Below are 15,369 nucleotides of genomic sequence, written 5' to 3' on the forward strand. Positions count from 1 at the left end.
TTAAGTGTGGTTTTTCTAACCCTAAAAACCTTCCTTCCACATCTGGTGGGACACCACGTCTTGGTCCGGATGGTCAACATGGCAGTGGTGTCCCACATAAATCGCCAGGGCGGTCTCAGGTCTCGCAACCTGTACACCATGGCCGACCAGCTCCTGTTATGGGCTCATGCCAACCTGAGCTCACTCAGGGTGGCTCATGTGCCAGGCACGCTGAACCAAGGGGCAGATATGTTATCTCGAGACAACGTTCCCCCAGAGGAATGGTCTCTCCTCCCCCAGGCGGTTCTCCTATTGTGGGAAGTCTTCGTCAGGGCAGAGGTCGACCTCTTCGCCTCAGAAGACAACTCTCACTGCCCAATCTTCTTCTCGAAGAGCAGGGATGCGCTTGCCCACGAGTGGCCCAGCCACCCCCCTTATGCATTCCCTCCGGTCTCTATGCTCCCTCAGATCATCGAACGGATCAGGAACACCAAGTGTGCAGTACTTCTTGTAGCCCCCCTCTCTGGCGGACCCAGATCTGGTTCCCAGAGCTGATGCAGCTGTCAGCGACAGATCTGTGGCCTATCCCTCTGAGGAAGGATCTCCTCACGCAGGCAAACAGGACAATCTGGCACCCCCGACCTCCCTTCGAGCCACTCCAGTTGGCTGATCTGAAGCCCCTCTCTCTCAAAAACGCTCTCATGCTAGCACTAGCATCGGTTAAAAGAGTTGGGGACTTACAAGCTCTCTCCACAAGCACTTCCTGTCTTGAGTTTGGGCCTAATGGCTCCAGGGTCGTCCTTAAACCAAGACATGGATATGTACCTAAAGTGCTCTCAACTCCGTTTAGAGCCCAGGTTATCTCCCTATCTACTCTCCCATCTTCAGAAGACGATAGTGATGCATACATGATCTGCCCCGTTAGGGCTTTGAGAATTTATCTGGAGCGTTCTGCCCCGTTCAGGCAGTCAGAACAGCTCTTTGTCTGTTTTGGTGGCCACACCAAGGGTTCTCCGGTCACAAAACACAGACTGTCAAGATGGATAGTTGATGCTATCTCTCTGGCCTACACTTCTATGGGCCTTCCGTGCCCCATAGGTCTAAGAGCCCACTCCACAAGAGGTATGGCTTCCTCTTAGGCATGGTCCAGTGGAGTTCCTTTAGAAGACATTTGTGCGGCGGCCGGTAGGTCTGCTCCGTCCACATTTGCAAAATTCTATAAATTAGAGGTTCCTGCCTTGCAGGAACGAGTCCTTTCCATCCAGGACCCTGGCCCATATGGGCCCAGACCTATATATCTGAGGCTCCCCCGGGGCCCTCTGCACTTATTGATATATGCAGAATTTATACCCTTCAGCCACGCCCATATTGGCGCACTCAAGTCAAGCAAGGCGGCAAGTGCTCTGATTGGATCGCGCGTCCTTGCTGGATCGCCATAGGTTTGTGCAGTTGCCGCTAATCAGCATGCTTCAGCCAGCTATTATGTGCTTGCTGTGCAGCTGCACCGAGTTTTAAAATAAAGGCTTCAATATTCTCGAGAAAAGGAGTTTTCCCATAGTGTTTGCAACGCAATACTGGTTCCCTTATCTCTCAGGGGACAGAGGTTGCGTAAGTAACCGAATACGTTAGTTTACTTCAGAGGTGTTCAGCGCATGCGTGCCCTATTGATGAGGCTCCAGTGGGCGTGAAAGATTGTGCACAATATTATAGTAATACAGATATATAAAGGCTATTAAAAACGAGGAAATTGTCATTTTATTATATTATATAGCTATATAATTCTCATCTCACACATCGTTGATCTGCATTCAGAGGTTTTCTATGCTATAATGTATTTCTATAATAAAAGACATATGCAGTATGATATGATATGATCTAATATTTTATATATCTTACCTTTCAAGCAATGTTGAAGCAAAATGACTAAACAAAACAAACTTTTACAGCCGTTATCTTTGCAAGCACAGACTATATTTAGTTTAATCAGTCTTTTTATTATATAACTAGCATCAAACAAACATTAAAGCTCTTATTCACAGTGATTAAAGATTATTAAACAAAAAGATTGGAAAATAATTGCACAACCACCAAATAGGTGGTGATATGCACTATGAAGAAGTATGAAAGAAGTAGTATGGCACATTTTTTCCTAGCGTCCGTTTCTAGGGTGACTCGTCAATTCGTCGCTCTGTTGTGAATGTCTGGTGTGTTAACCATGAATATACTCTGATTTGGATGAACTTACTCCCGGACATGTTTTTGGAAACAGCATACCTCGAGTAAGCAAGGTTTGTTTAATCAACCGAGAGTTCAGGGTATGTTTGACAGTAAGATAACCTTGCTTTCTGGAACACTCCTCAGTTTTTGTTCTTGTGTTTCTCTTTTTTCTCTTTAGTTGTTTCTCTTTCCTTCAGTGATTCTGCTCATTAGCATCAGGTGTCACCACAAATTATCACTTTATTAATCACTTAATTATCTAATTAACTTTAACACTGCTTCAGTGTTACTTTAACACTCTGTAGAGTGGGACCATATGTGCTCTGAGCAGTGTAGATTTAAGACTGGGGATTTTGCTGTGTACTTACTGCGAGCCAGAAACATTTCCTCTTCTTCTGTCTTCATGCTTTTGCGTGTTTTCATCTCTTTGCAGCATTGCAGGAAGGCTTGGACACACTCTGGCCCATCTAAAATATATGTGGCTCTTCGTTCACAGGTGTAGCCGAGTTTATTATCCCTCATCCCATCAAAGCAGCACTGCTTCAATTCACCAGAGTATTGACCAGCTGAGAAGACAATGAACAATGTAGGAGAACATGGTGAGAACTATTATAGGGAAAGACAAAGTTTCCATAAAACATGAACCATGAAGAGAAAGGTTCGGGATCTTTAAAAAAAAAATCCCTTTCTGATTTACATTGCAAAAGTAAAATCTGAGTAAATTTTAGTTCCTCACCCAGTGCACCAGTGATTTGCAGGAGACTCTCAGCTCTTCGTTTTCTTTTTGCAGTGGCGGGACACTCAGGCTCTAGAGGACATTTCATTTGAATGAATTAGTATATTTTAAAAATCACTTGGCAAGGTTAAAAAAAAACGATATTGATTTTTCATTTTCAGCCGTTTTAAAAACTTACTTCTATGTACTGGTATTGCAAAACCACCTGTTGTTTTTTTTTTTTATTTGACTTGGATTAACTACATCGGCCATCTTTGTGTCATGTCACCAGTGTCGGCTCCACGAGTAGACCCTAGGGGGCCTGTCCCGGCCACTTCAGTTACTAAGCTCCTTACATTGATGCTTTCCCCCGGACCGCGGTTTCAACCCTGATTTCTCCACTGTGGTCTCTGCATCCTTTCCCCCCACTAGACACTTCTCTTCTCTTGATGTCAATGAAGCAACTGACATTCTATGTTCGGCCTCAACTTCCTGCCTTGATAATATCTGTCTTCTCATCTCCAGGCCAGCATGTGCAACACCATTCAGTCCCTGATCCCCTCCCGCCTACTACAGGAGATCTCACTGACTTTGCTCACTCTGACTCCCATAATCCACACACCTCTCACTACTGCCAGCTTTCCCACAGCATTGAAGCAGGCTCCGGAAACCACACTGCTTAGGGACTGTTTGTTGACTGAAAGTTAAAGATTTTTTTTGTGTCACGTCAACTTTTAGGTGGCAAAATATGTTTGAGTAATTCTGTGAATATGAGACAGGCCTTTAATTTAGTGTTGAGATGTTGTTCATTGAGTGTAGGCCTAGAAATAACGATCCAAATAGCATGACAGTAGGAGGTTACCAAACCTGTGTTTGTGTTTAACAAATCAATTAATGTAAGAATTAGCCTACTATATTTCCATATGTCTAAAGGGGGTCGCACACCAGACGAGAAGCGCAGCACCACGTCTTTAAAATTCGGACACATTATTCTTTATGAGTGTACATTGTCTCAATCGTCGTTAATGTATATACTGACTTTACCCATTTACACAATTCCTGACAAATTATGACAATGTGATGTAATGAACATTTAGAAAAATTCATAATTCGAGTTTTGCATCAAAATGTGTTTTCTATATATCGTCAATCATCACCCAAAACTCAGTTTTAATACCCATGCTTGTCAGACCAGAGATGCAACCCTTAAAATAACCCTCAGAAATCTATTTGTTCAGTGAATAAAGCTAATATTGTCACGGTTTGGGTTTTGTTTTCTTGTTCTTATCATTGTCATGTTTCTGTGTCTTGTCATGTGATTCCCTGTTTGTCATGTGATCCTGTCATGTGTCTTGTCATTGGTTAATCGTCTGGTTCACTGTTCACAGGTGTCCCTTGTCTAGTAATTAATCTGTGTATTTAAGCCATCATGTTTGCCTTGTGTCTTTGTTGAGTATTGTATGAATGTTTCGAGTTGTCCTGGTTCTTGTCCTTGTAATGAGTTACCAGTTTCCAGCCTTTGTTTTATGTTTGATCATTAAAGTTGCATTTGGGTTCTCTACATCTTGCTTCCAGTGGATTTCTTTACAGGATACTCTACCAAAATATGGACCCAGCAATCCGTCTCAGCCAAGGTGACCGTCCGATTGAGAAGTATGTGGAGGAGTTTTGTGGACTTTGCAATGGGGTGGATTTCAATGATTAGTTCTTTAAAGGCATGTTTTGCCATGGACTTAATGAATCCATTTATTATCTCATGCCTGCCAATACCCCTCACTGCACTCTGGTGCAGTATATGGACTTTGCACTTTTAAACGGTTCTTCATTTACTGTGGGTTTTGCGGACGAGCAGCCCCACAAAACCACAGTACCATCCAAGCCTGAGCCTCTTCACGTCATGCCCGCCAAGTATGAGTTTCTTCACGTCAGGCCTGCAGAGCATGAGTTTCTTCACATCAGGCCTGCCGAGCCTGAGCTTCTTCAACGTCAAGCCTGCTGAGCCTGAGCTTCATGTCAGGCTTGGCGAGCCTGAGCTTCACGTCAGGCCTGCCGAGCCTGAGCTTCTTCACGTCAGGCTTGCCGAGCCTGAGCTTCTTCACGTCAGGCTTGCCGAGCCTGAGCTTCTTCACGTCAGGCTTGCCGAGCCTGAGGCCTCTTGACGTCAGGCCTGCCGAGCCTGAGCCGCTTCACGTCGTCAGTCCTGCCGAGCCTGAGCCCGTTCACCTCACGTCTGCCGAGCCAGAGACTGTTCACACACGCTGTCTGTTCCTGAACCAGTGTCTGTTCCTGAGCATAACCCCATAGCTGCCCCAAGAAAATTTTCGGAGGGTGCAGTGGGTCCCTTGATAGGACCATGGAGGCCACGCCGCCATGCCTGCTCCGCCCTGGCCGCCTGCACTGCCTGCTCCGCCCTGGCCGCCTGCACTGCCTGCTCCGCCCTGGCCGCCTGCACTGCCTGCTCCGCCCTGGCGGATATGAATGTTTCCAACAGGAAATTGTATGAATGTTTTGAGTTGTGAATGTTTCTTGTCCAGGTTCAGGTTCTTGTTGTTTTGAGTTACCAGTTTCCAGCCTTTGTTTTATGTTTGATAATTAAAGTTGCATTTGGGTTCTCTACATCTTGCCTTGCGTTGCAAATATAATATTTTCATTAACTGAAATAAATGAAAAGGAAAAAAAAAACCTGTTCTGGTGTTGGTTCCTCCTGCAGTGTGTGACTCAAACATCAGACCTGCATCACTGAAAACCCCCATACACTCCCTTCCACCTCCTGCTGTACAGCCGGTGTCATGCTTCTCTATGACGTCCCAGATCTAAAGGTGCAAAAAAGACACCAGTTATGTGCGTTTTTATGCCAGAAACAGGGAGATTGGATGTTTTCGCCATGACGTCTGAAGAATGTCCTTCACCTGAGTCTGAGTGAGTCTGTTCTTGTTAAGGACATGCACAGCCTTGTCAACCACCACCAGCCCAACTCTAGCTCCAGGATCCCCAGTTATCTGCAGCTTGACCTCATCTCCTGTGCCATAGGTATTCATCTTTTTGCCCTTCACCTGAAGCTTGAGCTGTCATTAAAATGAGAGATGCTGTGTCAGTAAAACAGACTTAAGGGTAAGTTCACCCAAAAATGAAAATTCTGTCATTAATTGATGAAATCCGAGAGCTTTCAAGGCAACAGTAAAGGCCCAGAAAGGTAGTAGAGACATCGTTAAAACAGTCCTAAATGTGACTACAGTGGTTCAAACTTAATGTTATGAAGCGACGAGAATACTTTTTGTGTCCCCCCCCCCCCCCCCCCCCCACGAAAATATTTTTCCTCTCCTGTGTCAGTCTATGACGTTGCTCACGTGAGCACCAAGACGTATGCGTGTGATGCTGTCGCAGGAACCAGCCAATACTGAGCCGCCGTTCTGACATCGAACCCGGAAGCGCTCCACTGTGTTTACTACGTGAACAGCGTCAGAGGCTGACACAGAATAGAAGAAATTGTTGGTCGTTACTTTATTGTTTTGTCTTGGCGCACAAGAAGTATTCTCGTCGCTTCATAAGATTAAGGTTGAACCACTGTAGTCATATTTAGGAATATTTTAACAATGTCTTTACTACCTTTCTGGGCCTTGAAAGTTGCAATGAAGTTGAAGTCTATGGAGAGATCAGAAAGATCTCAGATTTCATCAAAAATATCTTAATTTGCCTTCTGAGGGTCTTACGGGTCTGGAACGACATGAAGGGGAGTAATTAATGACAGAATTTTCATTTTTGGGTAAACTATCCCTTTAGTTGATTTGTATATCAATAATTTCTTGTGATAGTTGACCCACCGTTCCCATGCATGTGTCCTTCACGTCGACCCAGACTGAATCAGACACCACCTCAGACGAGCCCACATGGTAATAAGCCACAAAGCGGAAGGACGGCACCATGTCTCTGGTTACAGGTAGAGACAGAGTCACTAGAGATTGTCCTCTCCTCTTGAACCTGTCTGCTTTGACAATCTGACCTTTACTTAAGATCTGTAAATGAGGAAGATGAGTTAACAGTATTTATGACATTCATATGATTTTAAACACAAGCTGTGGAAGTTAACCAAATATTGACAAAATACAATTAATACATTTGTGGTGCAGCTGAATAAGAAATAACTATAATATTTACCATGTATGTGTAATCTTGATCTTTGACTCCTGGACTTTGTCCAGTATTGAGATTGACTGTCATTTGACCACCGATCTGAAGCTCTGCAGCATCAATGCCGACATGCAAGTAGTTTTTGGAGCTGGATACTTTGGGAATGTAGTTCAGAGCTGTCATTGTCTTCACTGCCTGCTGTTCATCTGTTAATTGTGGATCTTTGGTCTTTGCCTGGAGAGAATACATTTATTTTCTAATGTGCTGTGTACTATATGCTTCATTGCTTGTTCAACATATGTTAAAGGGTTAGTTCACCCAAAAATGAAAATTCTGTCAGTAATTACCCTCATGTTGTTCCAACCCCGTAAGACCTTCGTTCATCTTCGGAACACAAATTAAGATATTTTTGATTAAATCTGAGAGCTGGATCACTCTCAGCCAATAGTGAGCCTACGTGTGACGTATAACCCAAAGCGCTACGCAGTTATACTACGTGAAAAAACTTGAGGCCCAGAGAGAAGGAAATGAAAAGTGGAATAAAGTCATTATTTTTGTTTTTTTTGCGCACAAAAAGTATTCTCGTCGCTTTATAAACTTGTCGATGTCTTTAAAGGGGGGGTACAATGGTGTTTCATGTATTCAGAGTTGTTTACAGTGTTAAAGAGATGGATTCTCATGCTAAACATGGCCAAAGTTTTAAAAAAATATTTTGGACGAATAACGGAGAATTTCTGTGCCGAAAATCTTACTTCCGGCTTGGTACAAGTTTCGGCTGTTTTTTTTCGATCGTGGATCTAATGACGTAGACGAGAGTGGAACTCCTTATATGAGCATTTCTCTCGGAAAAGCGCGCCCGCGCACACTTCGACCAGAGGAGAGCGAGACCGCGCACATCAACGTGCTTCAAGAGGAAATCATCGGCAGCGCTGCATAGGATTTGTTCAAGAATGTCTCCAAAGTGTGGATGTGAGGGAAAGCTTACCGTGTTCAGCTTCCCAAAGAACCCAGTACAGTGTTACAGGAACAGTGGATGCAGTTTGTTTTTCCGGGGCAGCAACGGAGTGTAGCAAGTGCGGTTGTGTGTTCTGGTCATTTCAGTGACGAACGTTTTATTAACAAGGCCCAGGTCGACGCTGGATTTGCAGATCGTTTGCTATTAAAACGTGGAGCGTTCCCAGTGATAAAAGACCCCATTCATGTAAGTACAACTGGTTTAGATTTCTGTCTTTTGCTGGAAATCAGCACATAAGTGAATATATGTTGACTCTATAGCTCCGCCCACGGCACGCCTCCAGGAGCTCGGCTTTTTCCGGAGAGAATCGGAAAGCTGTATATTTCTATATTTCTTTTATAAATATGATAAAACTAAAGACTTTTTGGAGATATGAAGGATGCACTACTACTCTATAGGTACTCAAGATTAACATGAGATTAGGTGAAACTGTGTATGTTATGTACCCTTTAATGCATTTTCTGGGCTAGCAAGTTATAATGTCTTAGAAGCCTATGGAGGAGTGATCCAGCTCTCAAATTTAATCAAAAATATCTTAATTTGTGTTCCGAAGATGAACGAAGGTCTTATGGGGTTGGAACAACATGAGGGTGAGGGTGAGTGAACTAACTCTTTAACTGGCATATGTTAACGTGTGACCCTGGATGACAAAACCAGTCACAAGTAGTACAGGTATATTTGTGGCAATAGCCAACAATACACTGTATGCAGAAGTGTAAAGTCCAGGTTCAGAAAGTAAAAGTCCTCCTCAGTATTTTGTTCCAATCACCTGCATTTGCTAATTCAGGAGATGGAACTAATTAGTGAAATCAGCTGGCTGAGTTCATGGGTGGAATAAACGTATTTGCCATATATGAACAGACTTCTACTTTCTGACCCCTGGACTATACACCTCTGATTGTATGGGTCAAAATTATTGATTTTTCTTTTATGCCAAAATCATTAGGATATTAAGTAAAGATCATGTGCCATGAAGATATTTTGTACATTTCTTACCATAAATATATAAAATATTTATGTTTGTGAGTAAATGCAGCACAATCGCAAACATAAATGAACAACTTAAAAGGTGATTTTCTCAACGTTTCGATTTTTTTGCACCCTCAGATTCCAGATTTCAAATAGTTTGATTATAAACCCAACCAAATATTGCCCTAACAAACCATACATCAATAGAAAGCTTATTTATTCAGCTTTCAGTTGATGTATAAATCTCAATTTTGAAAAATTGACCCATGTGATTTTGTGGTCCAGGGTCACATATGTTAATTCTCCACTAGTTCACCAGTGAAAGTGACTGAACATTAGTTGAGTTTGCAGGTCTTACAGTGATCTGCAGTGTAGAAGATCCTCCTAGAGTGTTGACGGTAACCTTCCCAATGCCATTGGCTCTTGTTTGACCTTTGACCCCTCCAGGATGGACCTCCACTTCCACATTTTCAGCAGGAGTCTGGTCAGGATTTGTTACGTAAACCTTTTATAGAACCCAGAGCAAAAATTAATGAAATTCTTCTATAGTTTCTACAACCATTCAGGTTCTTAATTTTATAGTTAACAGCTTTCAATTGTAAATCAGTGACAGATTTCTGGGATCTAACATTGCCGGCAACTTAGTGTTACAAGCGATGGCATTGAGTGTGTCATTAATTTGAGAACTGCTCAACTTTATGCAAATTACAGGTGAAAAATGCTAAAAGGTTCGTATAGTGAGATCTGTCATGAGTGTTTTCAAAATCTTCCAATTGTTCAGTATATTGGTGCTGATGAGTGAATGTTATCTTATATGGAAGTAAAATAATGCCAAATGTTTTTGAAACAAAAAAGCCTGTTGAATTGCACTACTTGAAAAAAGTATGCATTGCATTAACCATGCTTGTATTTTAATGCATTGTATTTTTAGGGCTTGCATTTTTATGGGCTGAAATTCAGCATGGTTGAATATTTAAGCTGTGAATATTTCAATTCAAAACATTTCAAACACATTTTCATTATTAAAAATTCATTCCATTTTCATATTTCACTTCCAAAATAGTCAACCTATAATATTCAACAGGCAATTTTCGGTCCATTTATTTTGCTTTGCAAATTCGCTTCCACAAATTCAGTGGTTCAAATTCGACACTAACATTGACATCCAGTAACTGCAGGAAAAGCAGTAGATTGCCGAGCATACTCTCCATCTGCTGTTAGTCAACCTCACCAGCAGGGGGTGCAAGCGCGTGTTTTTAAGTAGTGCAATTCAACAGGCTTTTTTGTTTCAAAAACATTTGGCATTATTTTACTTCCATAATCTTATTTTAACAGTATCCTAATGGTATCATAAAAGCAATTGCTTGTGTGAACAGCAGATGGTGTGTTTTACCAGATTAGCCAGTCTGCTAATTTTATACTAATTTACAGAGTTTAATGTGTAAAATCAGCTACTGTTTCATACCGAGACACTGAAGGGCATCCCAGGTTTGAAGAATTGTGGTGTTCTTTTGAAGTGGATGGTATACGGTGACGTCACAATCTGAATGCCTCTCCTTTCTGCTTCCACCATTTCACTGCCTGAAACACACACACAGGACTAGCCTCTCATATACAATCACACACAGGCATGTAAACATACAGATGTACAGTATCTGTTGAGTCTTACCACTTTCTGTTAAAAGACTGGCTGAAACATAGATTGATCGTCCAACCAGCTGGATAATGTTTGGAAAGGTCTTAGTGATCATCTCCCTGCTCAGTTCTGCTGTACCTTCTCCTTCCCTAATCTATTCATATGAGAAAGACAATAACAGTCTAAGATGCACTAAAAATGTAACTTCTTGTAAATTCTAGGTAAGGAGATATGAGATCCTATATGATTTAATGTCTCTCACCTGAACTCTCTGCAGAGAAGTAGGAATACTTGTTTTCTTCTCACCGTCCATCACACCAAACTCCACAAACGCATGTCCTTCCACCTTCTGTCCAAACAGATACCTATAAAAGCACAGACAATTTCTGCTGTAAAAGCTGAACGGTGACGACGACTGTCCCTGATCCACATCCGTGTTCATTACATAGAAAAATTAGCTTGGACATTTTCTGTTCCTCAGAAGAAGGAAAGGAGACATTTTGTACCATTTAACTTCGATCTGACCATTAAAATTACGTTAGTTGGTGTAACCCAATGACAATTACATACAAATCTATTTTAATCAGTGTTTACTCACGTTATAGATTTATTTTCAATACAATAAAGCAGAACATATGTTGTCTTACATGGCTTCAATGTCGACTGTCAGGCTCTCATCACCCACATAGAAGAATGACTTACTGGGTTTTAATTTCACTTCAAATGTTGGAAGCACTATAAACCAAACCAGAGAAAAGACACAAATAAATAAATATTTTTGAAACAACAAAACTTCCAAGGCACTCACATGGTTAAGACTCGCATGGTTAAGGGTAAAAGGCCTAAGTTATTGTGCTAAGTTATTAATAAATAAATAAAAACAATTCAAAGCATTCTGGTTAACACAGCCTTTCTCTGTATACTGTATCCTCAGTAGTGCCTTGGAATATTTTGTTGTTTCATTCTCTCATATTCAATGAGAACCAATGGCTCCACATGAGCTTATACCTCCTTTAGCACACTCAGCTGTCTTGTTTTAAAATAAATATTTTTCAGTTGTTATTCATACACAACATACATTTTGTTGACACACATCTTACCATATTCTTTGACCTCAAAGTCTGCAGTAAACTTCTTCTGAGGAGTGTGTGTGTACCGAGTGACAACCTTCCAGATCCCAGGACTGAAACGTACAGAACACAAACATGAACATGTCCGATTTTTATGATTATTTTATTATTATATTTTTATGATATTAAAACAGACGATAACATCATGAACAGGGTAATTTTTTTTCTTATCCACAAATATATTGTCCTGAATTAGACACTATAGGCAATCAAAATTAAGTTTTGTCAGTTCTCTCAGGTTGAATAGCCTCCGTTCTGTCAGCGTTTCACACACCTGGCAACCTCAGGAATGGGGTAGTTTCCAGACTTCATCCCTTTCACTGGATATATCTTCTGTGATGAAACTGTGATGCCTTGTGGATTCTTCAGAAACACAGAAATCAGCATTAACACTGTGTGTTTACTGAGATCAGCAGTGCAATGATACTCATTACAGCTGAAGTGTCACAAATGTGTGTGTGTGTGTGTTATAACAGTGTGCTTTTATTAAACTGTATACCATGATCTCCACCGTGACTCCAGTCTGACTGAGTGGTTTCAGGTTGGGCGTCAGAGAGAAAATCCTATATTGAACTGCAAAAGATGTCAAAGCAAAAAAGGAAATACGATTTGTTTGTTTGGTTTTCAGTAGATTCAAACCCTGATAAAAGCAGCAGTCAGTTTAAGAAAAAACATTCATGATGATGTAACATGTTTAAAGTTCACACTACGCATTAATTCACTCTATATTTGTCATGTTTTAGCACATAATCGTACCTCTGCTAGCAGGCGTGTAGATGGGCTTGTCTGTCTGTACAAATATATATCCAGACTGGAATGAGACCATGACCACTTTCTCCAGGATTTTGGATGGAAACTGAGCTTGTAGATACACATACTGCTTCTCCAGAGGGTCATCAGAGAACAAGTTCTGATCATCAGGGATCTAGAGAACAGATAATGAATTAGTCCTTTGCAAATTTTGAATAAAAGAAAAAGCATTTTTTACAAAAATTGTACATACTGTAAATTACATAAGGTGGCATCACCTTTATATCTGTAAGGATCTGGAAATTGTTTTCTGCTGTCAGTGTCACTGTTTTGTCTAATATCTCCCTGTCTTTCTTTGGGAAGTTCTTCACTGAGATCCTCACGTCCAGGTTTCCTCCAGAGTAATCCTGAGCCTCCACAAACACGTTCTCTGAGGAACCCACTCTCAGCAAATTAGGAGCTGACAGAACAAACCTGAGGAGATCAAATCACAGCGTTTGAAATCTTAAAAACTGATTATTAGTAACTCTATGAGCAAACGGTGTGTTTAATACTCACAGCGGGTCACACAATGTGAGGAGGGGTGAGGAGAGAAGAACAACAGTCAGACACAGCAGCTTCACGTCCATCGTGTCTCTCTGTGTGTGTGTGTGTGTGTGTGAACCTGCAGCAGCTCAGAATTATACCTGCCTCCGTCACCCTCGAAGTCCAAACTGCTATTTATCTATCTATCTATTTGCTTGCTTTTTTTGTTTGCAGTTTGTTTTACTGGAAATTACACAAGGGAGTATTTAAGGTCACCCATGTTGAACAGTATAGCAAATATTGCTATGTTTAAAATAACCTTTTTGAATTTTTATTTTGTAAATGGATACTTTGATTTCTCTCAGGTAACTGAATTTATTTAACACAAAAATTCAGAATCAAAGACCAATAGTTCAGATTTGTCCACTAGACTTCGTTAAGTGACTCCTCCTGTAAGCTTGTCATTGTTACTCCAGCAAATGGAGATCATTTCATGATCGGCAGGCTTGAGAACCACATAAAGATGTCTATCATGAAAGAACACTTTTGCTGTTGTCAGTCAAATTGAGGGCAGTTTTCCCGTAAATGACCTGCAAATAACAGTAAGTAAATGTTACCTTTGGTAAATTGGCAGCTGCTCTGTTGATTTTTTAGGGGTCATGAAATGTCTAAACTGCAGAACTGCAATGATGTCTAAAAGTTAGATTTTTTTTTTCAGCAATGTCAAAACATCCAATGAGCATTAGTTCTAATATCACTGGAGAACCTTTTTAAGTTTCACAAATTTATATTTTTTTGTTATTTACAAAACCATTAATGCACTGATTATGTAAGGAACAGGCCCGTCGCGACAAGGCAAGCAAACCAAGCAATTGCTTGGGGCCCCGAGCTGGCCTGGGGCCCCAAGACAACGACTGGTTAAGAATAAAATGCAACGACAAACTGTGTGAGCGCCCCTTTGATAGTCAATGCAGTAAAGTGCAATGACACTGTTATCGGGATCCCCCTCAAGGTGGCCCCTCTCAGTAGTCGCTGACAGCAGCCAGCCAACCACGCGATCTCTGCTGCCGGCAAAATACAAAAACTACTCGGTTACTAGCGTAACCTCAGTTCCCTGAGATAGGGAACGAGTATTGCGTAGCTATACGCAGTGGGGAAACTCCTTTTCCTCGATTTACTGAAGCTTTTATGTAAAACGCATTTGCAGCTGCACAGCTAGCACCTTGAGCGTCTGGCTTGCTCATAGGCTGTGCTGCAGCAACTGCACATCCAATGGCGCGGGCGCCTCTGACGTGTAACCAATGAGCATCATCACACGTCAGAGCTCCCCAAGGGGGCGTGGCCTTAGCCTATAATAGCCCCCCGAATTCGCCATTATAGCAGGTTTCACGACTGAAGCGACAACTCACCAGGTTACTATAGTGCGGCCGGATACGCAATACTCGTTCCCTATCCCAGGGAACTGAGGTTACGCTAGTAACCGAGTAGTTCCCTTTCAAACGGTCACTTCGTATTGCGTAGCTATACGCAGTGGGGACGCCATGCAAAACGCCGCACCAGAAGTAACTGGTTGCCACTGAACTCAGGACCCCTGAGCCAATAGACAAGCCCGAAACCATTATATATATCAGACCGGACACTGTCGGGTCTTATAAATATATATGTGTCAGTAACAATACCAACATAATATACTAATGAACCCAGACACCGTCGGGGCTATCAGCATAATACTATATAACCAGCAAGCGGGTTTTATATATGTGTATGAATGGTTATGCACAGTAACAATGTAGACAAGACCAGACATCGTCGGGCCTTTTTCATACCGAAAATACCTTCGCTTGTAGAGAAGGCACTTCCATGTTATAAAATTTCATAAATGTGGAAGGCGAGGACCAGACGGCCACATCACAAATATCTTGAATGTGAAAGCCAGATGACCAAGCCCACGACGAAGCCATGCCTCTAGTCGAATGGGCCTTAATACCTATGGGGCAAACTTGACCCACCGAGGCATAATCCATAGATATGGCGTCCACAATCCATCTAGACAGTCTTTGCTTAGTGACTGGATCACCCTTGGATCGGCCACCAAAGCAGACAAAAAGCTGTTCTGACTGTCTAAAAGACACAGAACGCTCCAGATAGATTCTCAGCGCTCTGACAGGGCAGAGAAAAATTAACCTCCCCATCCTCAGCAGAAGGGGGAAGAGCTAATAATGTAATGACCTGTGCTCTGAACGGCGTTGAGAGCACTTTGGGTACATAACCATGCCTAGGTTTGAGGATGACCTTAGTGTCACCT

The 15,369-nt window shown here is 41.9% G+C and overlaps 1 protein-coding gene across 1 annotated transcript in view; it reads right to left on the reverse strand.

Annotated features, from left to right (window-relative positions):
- LOC311077815 (complement C3-like) overlaps window positions 1–13,265 on the reverse strand; it is a 117,070-nt gene extending 103,805 nt beyond the window's left edge. The window contains exons 1-17 of the mRNA XM_084106444.1: window positions 13,098–13,265; window positions 12,818–13,013; window positions 12,546–12,714; window positions 12,289–12,362; window positions 12,064–12,152; window positions 11,760–11,842; window positions 11,307–11,394; window positions 10,922–11,024; window positions 10,693–10,813; window positions 10,489–10,604; window positions 9,382–9,528; window positions 7,067–7,273; window positions 6,733–6,924; window positions 5,821–5,976; window positions 5,595–5,724; window positions 2,933–3,004; window positions 2,565–2,762 (exon numbers count right to left, since the gene is read on the reverse strand). Of these exons, the coding sequence (XP_083962570.1) occupies window positions 2,565–2,762; window positions 2,933–3,004; window positions 5,595–5,724; window positions 5,821–5,976; window positions 6,733–6,924; window positions 7,067–7,273; window positions 9,382–9,528; window positions 10,489–10,604; window positions 10,693–10,813; window positions 10,922–11,024; window positions 11,307–11,394; window positions 11,760–11,842; window positions 12,064–12,152; window positions 12,289–12,362; window positions 12,546–12,714; window positions 12,818–13,013; window positions 13,098–13,168 (2,212 nt within the window). The 5' untranslated portion in view covers window positions 13,169–13,265. The remainder of the gene's footprint in view (window positions 1–2,564; window positions 2,763–2,932; window positions 3,005–5,594; window positions 5,725–5,820; window positions 5,977–6,732; window positions 6,925–7,066; window positions 7,274–9,381; window positions 9,529–10,488; window positions 10,605–10,692; window positions 10,814–10,921; window positions 11,025–11,306; window positions 11,395–11,759; window positions 11,843–12,063; window positions 12,153–12,288; window positions 12,363–12,545; window positions 12,715–12,817; window positions 13,014–13,097) is intronic.
- Between the last annotated feature and the right edge of the window lie 2,104 nt (window positions 13,266–15,369).

The sequence above is a fragment of the Abramis brama genome (assembly GCF_963993115.1).
Source record: "Abramis brama genome assembly, chromosome: 2".
NCBI lineage: Eukaryota > Metazoa > Chordata > Actinopteri > Cypriniformes > Leuciscidae > Abramis > Abramis brama.